At 41.6% G+C, this 6,367-nt stretch overlaps 1 protein-coding gene across 1 annotated transcript; it reads left to right on the top strand.

The window, feature by feature from the left end:
• The first annotated feature begins 281 nt into the window (after positions 1 to 281).
• Positions 282 to 5,776, top strand: GPR75 (G protein-coupled receptor 75). Its single transcript, XM_069071704.1, has 2 exons — positions 282 to 453; positions 3,951 to 5,776. Exon 2 carries the CDS (start codon positions 4,067 to 4,069, stop codon positions 5,678 to 5,680), a length of 1,614 nt encoding a protein of 537 aa, XP_068927805.1. The 5' UTR covers positions 282 to 453; positions 3,951 to 4,066; the 3' UTR covers positions 5,681 to 5,776.
• Positions 5,777 to 6,367: the final 591 nt, after the last annotated feature.

Here is a 6,367-nt window from a genome sequence, read left to right as displayed (position 1 = left end):
CCGGGGGCCGGGCTGAGGATCTGGTGCGGGGGGCGCGGCAGTGACCGTAGGAGTCATTTCAAACGCGAGCCTTCCGCTTCTCCGCCGCGAGCCCCCTGCCAAGTGGGGAAGGACGGAGGGGCGCTGCAGCTGCGGGGGACGTGGCGGGCTGCCAGCCCAGGGGTTGCTCCGTGAGCCCAGGAGAGGGAGAGATGGGGGGAGGCGGCTGAAGAGCTGGGAGTGGATCCGAGAGGGGGACAGGTCGGGGCGGGGGGGCAGGGGGAAGGCACGGCGCTCCCTCCTCCCCGTGCTCTTTCCCGGAGTCTCTCCGCCCCCAGCCTCTTCCTTCGCGGAGGTGGCCGCGATGGCGTGGATGCCGCGTGCCCGCATCCCCTGGCTGCTGCGGCAGTGGCTGCATCGGGCCCAGCATCCCGGCTCTTGGGCCTGGGATGGAGAAGGAGGAGCTGCGGGCAGGTGAGAGGACGTGCGGAGAGGCTGGGGCCTGCGGGGAGGGATGCGGTGATGGGTGGAGGTTGTGTTTAGGGCCCCGGTTCGCAGGCGGCACTCTGGTCTGCCCCCTTGGCCTTCAGGTATCCTCCCGGTTGCAGGCTCTTCCACGCCTCAGCCGTGACCCCTCAGGCAGTACTTCCAGCACGGCTCCCAACCGCAGCCTCCTTTATTCCTCAGACTTCTTGGAAGCTCGCATCCCTCACTTCTCTCCCCAGCAGGCCCTGGCGTCCCTGTTTCTGCATCCTGCACAGAGGTGCCTGTATCTTGGCCCTGCTGCCCTCCGAAGTATTTTCTCTCTGGTTGATTCCCACGAATTTTTTAAAGTCCCAAAGACAAGTCATTCCTTTCACCGGACATGAATCATGGACAACCTGGGATTAGGGACAGGTCCAGGGCATCCAAGTGTGGGAAGTTTGGCTGCTGCATTTTTCTAAGACAAAGAAGGAACCTGGCATGTGCAGGGTTTTCTCACCCCGAATTCTCGAAATGAAGGTGCAGCAACTGTAATTGTTGCCCTGTGAGAGTTATAAAATCACTCGAGCATCTTGATTTATCTTATCCCTATAATTAAAAATGTGGAATATGCCAGTTGCTCCCTCATAGGAATAGTGAAGGAATTCAAGAGGTGGAATATATAAATTGGTTTAGAGTGCTTTAGAAAGATTTCTATGATAGTCATGAAGTGTGTTTTTTTATGAAGTATGTTTTTCAAATAATTTTTATTGACATCCTTTGTTTTTACATAATCTAAATCTCCCCTCCATATTACTTCCTTAGTTCCTCCCATAAAACTAATCCATACATGGAAAAATTTGATTAAATGCAACCTTCCACACCAGTGGTCCCTCCTCTCATATCTCTTATTTGTGGCTCAGGTTGGATTTTGTAATTTTTTAACATTCATTTTCTGTTTTGTGGTTGTTCTTTCTTTTTACATTGTGCTTGTCATTGAGTATACTGTTTTCCTGATTCTACTTACTTCACTTTGCATCAATTCATATGTATCCCATGCTTCTCTTATTCATTGTGTGTCATTTCTCATAGCACAAATATATTCCATTATATTCTATACCTTACATGTGTCATAGTTCTACCATTGCCACAACTGATGGACATTGACTTCATTTCCAGTTCTTTGTTACTACAAAAAGGGCTAACTAATATATTTTGGTAAGTGTGGGCTTTTCATTTCATCAATGCCCTTCCTGAAGTATATTCCTAGCAGGGGAATCTCTAGGTCAGAGGGCATGGACATTTTAGTCACTTTATTCACATAATTCCTGATTGCTTTCCAAAATGGTTTTTACTGATTCACAGCTTCACCAACAATGTATTAGTGTGCCTATCTTTCCATAACCCCTCCAGCATTGATTATTCCCATCTTTTGTCATCTTTGACAATTTTCTGCATGTCGGGTTATTTCCATTTGCAGTTCTCTTATTTTTAGTCATCTCTGGAGTATTCTTTCATATGGTTGTTTGCAAGTCTTTTGAGAATTTTTTGTTCATATCCTTTGACCATTTAACTATTAGAGAACAAATTTTGAGCTCATTTTTGTTAGTTGTCTCTATAGCTTGGATATAGAGACCTGATCTGAGAAAGTTGATACAAAGATCAGCAAGCATTTGTTAAATGCCAGCTATGTTCCAGGCACTCTGTTAAGCTCAGGAAATGCAGAGAAAGGCAAAATTAGTCCTTGATCTCAAGAAGAAAAGAACACATAAATATCGAGGTGCATACAAAATATATACAAAATAGATAGAGGTTAGACTCAGAGGGGAAGTCATTAGCATCTGGGGAGACCAGAAAAAGGTGAATCTCCTACGTGTCCTTCAGTTAACACCAGGATTAGGCTTAAACATAAAAGATATTTCAGATGTTGGAAACACTTCGCCAACTCTAGAACAGCTTGGAAGCGTAGGGGAGGGTGGAAGGTAGAATTCATTGGAAGCACCCCAAATTGGAAGCCAGTTTGGGCACAGACTCATCTAAGGGTTTGAGATATGTGGTGGTCTGCAAAATTTATATCAAAGATCACTGCAAAAAAAAAAAAAAGTCAGTGATGAGTGCAACTATACCAGCCACAGTTAACAAATGCCTATTCTCATTAGGGTATCTTGTGTTGGAAATCATACTTTTTAAGCAAAAAGCATAAATCAAGTGGCATTGATTCCTTCCATCTTTTAACCCCCATAGAATCAAGCAAACCTATCTCAAACTAACTTGCTTAGAAAGAAACAAGATTTAGAAGAGTAAGGAAATTTAGAGAGTATTTGACCAACTCATTTATTATATACCTGACAAAACCCAAACCCAGAGACTGAAAGGACTTGCCCAAGGTTATACAAGTAGTAATTTACTTATCACTTATACACTTAATATACTTACTACTTATACAAGTAGTAATATACTATACAACCCAGAATTTGAACTCAGGTCCTCTGATTCTAAATTCATTGTTCTTGCTGCTATATCATGTTGTCCCTTATACCAAAAATTGCAAATTAGTCAATATTGAAGTAATTTATGAATTTGAAATAGATGTAAATGATTCATAGTGCTTACCTAAAATAGTCAGGGGTGAGGAACCTACAGCCTTGAGGCTACATGTGGCCCTGTAGGCCCTCAAGTCCTGAATCAGACCAAGGGCCACATGTGACCTCGAGGCCACAGGTTCCCCACCCTGAATTAGTTCTTAATGTGAACAAGCAATATTTTATCTATCTTTGTCTTTGTTTCCCCAATGCTTAGCATATAGTAGGTACTTAATAATTGTTCTTTGAATTAAAATATTTCAGTATTCATAAATATATGTGTCAAAAGGAAGGTGCCTATAGTCCCATCTTTAACTTAGAGATAAGGAAACAAGCCCAATGTAAGACAAATAATATTTATACAGCTGGAACTAGAATGTTGAGTTTCTTATCTTTCAATCTTAAAAAGAAAGTTGCTTTTTAACAGATTGCAAATAAAATGATAAAATCTGAGCCATATGTTTGGGACAAGGAAACAATTAAAATTCCTTTTCAAAATATACTCATTTAAATGGACACTGAAACTACAGAAGGAAGTGTAGAAACAAGTGTGGTCTACTTCAGGGTTTTACTGAGCAGTATATGGAGTACCTTGGGATTTGCCATGAGGATAGTAGAAAACAAGAAACTGAAAGTAGGAAGGGGAAAAATTGCAAAACAAGAGTAAGAAGGGTTGCTCCCTGGAGAAAGCAGGATTTGTTAAATGATCTGTGGAAGGTAGAAAAAGGGACACATATACCAGGATTTGGGAATGATTATTCTGTTTGCCTTTATGGGGAGATATGTGTTTGAACACACAGACTTGGTTTAAAAAAAAGACTGTATAATGTACTTTGTACAAAATGATGTTACTCTTTGTATTTTGAGGAATATACTCTCTCTACACTGACTCTTTTCTGTTTTTCAACATTCATTTTTTATGCGCAGACTCATCTACCTTGGACCTGTTTTGACATTTACCAGCTTATTTCTGAGTTGAGGCTTTGCTTCCTTTTCCTTCCATACTTATTTGGTGCAGAGGAAAGAGACATTTTTTTCTGAAGATGAATTTGACAGATCACCTTCAGATAGCTCCCAACACCACCTTGCCAATCTTCCCAAAAGGTAACAGCACCTATTTCCAGGAGGATCTTCAGGAGATCATTCACACAGCCACCTTAGTGACTTGTACCTTCCTGCTGGTAATCATCTTTTTCATGGGTTCCTATGGTAACATTATTGTTTTCATGTCCTTCTTTGACCCAGCCTTCAGGAAGTTCAGGACCAATTTTGATTTCATGATCCTGAACTTGTCCTTCTGCGACCTCTTCATTTGTGGAGTGACAACCCCCATGTTCACTTTTGTGCTATTCTTCAGCTCGACTGCCAGCATTCCTGATGCTTTTTGCTTTACTTTTCACCTCACCAGTTCTGGCTTTATCATCATGTCCCTCAAAACAGTGGCAGTGATTGCCCTTCACCGGCTTCGAATGGTGCTGGGGAAGCAACCTAATCGAACTGCCTCCTTCCCGTGTACGTTGATCTTTACCTTACTTCTTTGGGCTACTAGCTTCACACTGGCTGCCCTGGCTACATTGAAAACTAGCAAGTCACACCTTTGTCTCCCCATGTCCAGTTTGATTAGCAGAGAAGGCAAAACTATCCTTTCTCTGTATGTGGTTGATTTCACTTTTTGTGTGGTGGTGGTCTCTATTTCCTACATCATGATTGCTCAGGCCCTGAGGAAAAATGCTCAGGTAAGAAAATGTCCTCCGGTCATCACAGTTGATGCTTCCAGGCCTCAGCCTTTCATGGGAGGTGGCCAGATGGGAGGCATAGATAGCATCCAGGGTGCTGGACCAGCTTTATATAGGAACCAGAACTACAACAAAGTGCAGCATGTACAGACCCATGGATACGCCCAGTGTTCCAATCAGCTACCAACTCCTGCAGTCAGTCGGCTCCAGCTGGTCTCTGCTGTCAATTTGTCCACTGCAAAGGATTCTAGAGCAGTGGTCACATGTGTAGTCATTGTGCTATCTGTGTTGCTTTGCTGCCTTCCCCTGGGTATTTCCCTGGTACAGGTAGTTCTGTCAGGCAGTGGGAGCTTTATCTTTTACCAGTTTGAACTGTTTGGATTTACCCTCATATTTTTCAAATCAGGATTAAACCCTTTTATATATTCTCGGAACAGTGCAGGCCTGAGGAGAAAAGTCCTCTGGTGCTTCCAGTATACAGCCCTGGGCTTTTGTTGCTGCAAGCAGAAGACCAGGCTTAGAGCTATTGGCAAAGGGAGCCTAGAAGTCAATAGGAACAAGTCCTCCCATCATGAAACCAACTCAGCTTACATGTTGTCTCCAAAGCCTCAGAAGAAATTTGTGGACCAAGCTTGTGGTCCAAGTCACTCAAAAGAAAGTGTTCTGAGCCCCAAAGTCTCAGCTGGACATCAGCACTGTGGTCAGAGCAGTTCAACACCTATCAATACTCGAATTGAACCTTATTACAGCATTTACAACAGTAGCCCATCCCAAGAGGTGAGCACCCCAAATAGTGTACAGCCAGTGAATGCTTTTGGATTTACTAAATTGAACATTGCTAAGCATTATCACACCACTAATGATTTAATGCAAGACTGTGACAGTGTTTCTGCCAAGCAAATTCCAATCCCCTCAGTTTGACACAGTAGAGACTATAGAATCCTGTATCAACTTCCTTTGAGTTTATAGCCCATTTTATTGGTTTAATTTTAAGTGTGTGTGTGTGTGTGTGTGTGTGTAAACAATCAATTGTAGTTCTAAACTACAGTTAAAGATGCAAATAAATAATTGCCAATTGATTTTTTTTTTTGCCTATGAATGCTCAGTTACTTGCCCTTGGATGAAAATTAGTATTTAGTGATTGCTTTGCATTTTTCTGGAAATTTTAAGGGTTGACATTAAAATATATTGTTTAGATTTACAACCTGATCTGTATAATAATAGTTCTGTTAATTGTGTCTGTATTGAAACTTTGAATAGATACCAGAAATTATTATTAATTATAACAAAATCAACAATTTAAGAAGAATCAATGTAATAGTTGTTTTAATTATGAATTTGTTGTGTTCTTAAAGAATGTAAAATAACAGACTTGTTAAAGGAAATTTTTGAGGAGGCAGTATTTTTAATGAAGGAATGATGTTTGCATTTTTCAGTGTTTGAAATGGTTTTTAAAAAAGAGTATTTCCCTGTAGTTTAACTGAATGTTTTGCTATGACAGAATGTAAAAAACACTTTGCACATACTTAAAGAGTATATCATCCCTTGAGTCACTTAAAGAGGCCTATTCACTGAATGGGTGTTGCCTTACTCAAAGTGAGAACTTGA

The sequence above is a fragment of the Petaurus breviceps genome, unplaced genomic scaffold (assembly GCF_028583685.1).
Source record: "Petaurus breviceps papuanus isolate PSGF00001 unplaced genomic scaffold, PetGlider_PUasm1.0 90842, whole genome shotgun sequence".
In the NCBI taxonomy this organism is placed as follows: Eukaryota; Metazoa; Chordata; class Mammalia; order Diprotodontia; family Petauridae; genus Petaurus; species Petaurus breviceps.
This window is presented reverse-complemented; position numbering and strand designations above follow the sequence as displayed.

Bases quoted from the DNA above. Each gene is read 5' to 3' on its own strand.
- GPR75 (XM_069071704.1), top strand. From the start codon at position 4,067: ATGAATTTGACAGATCACCTTCAGATAGCTCCCAACACCACCTTGCCA.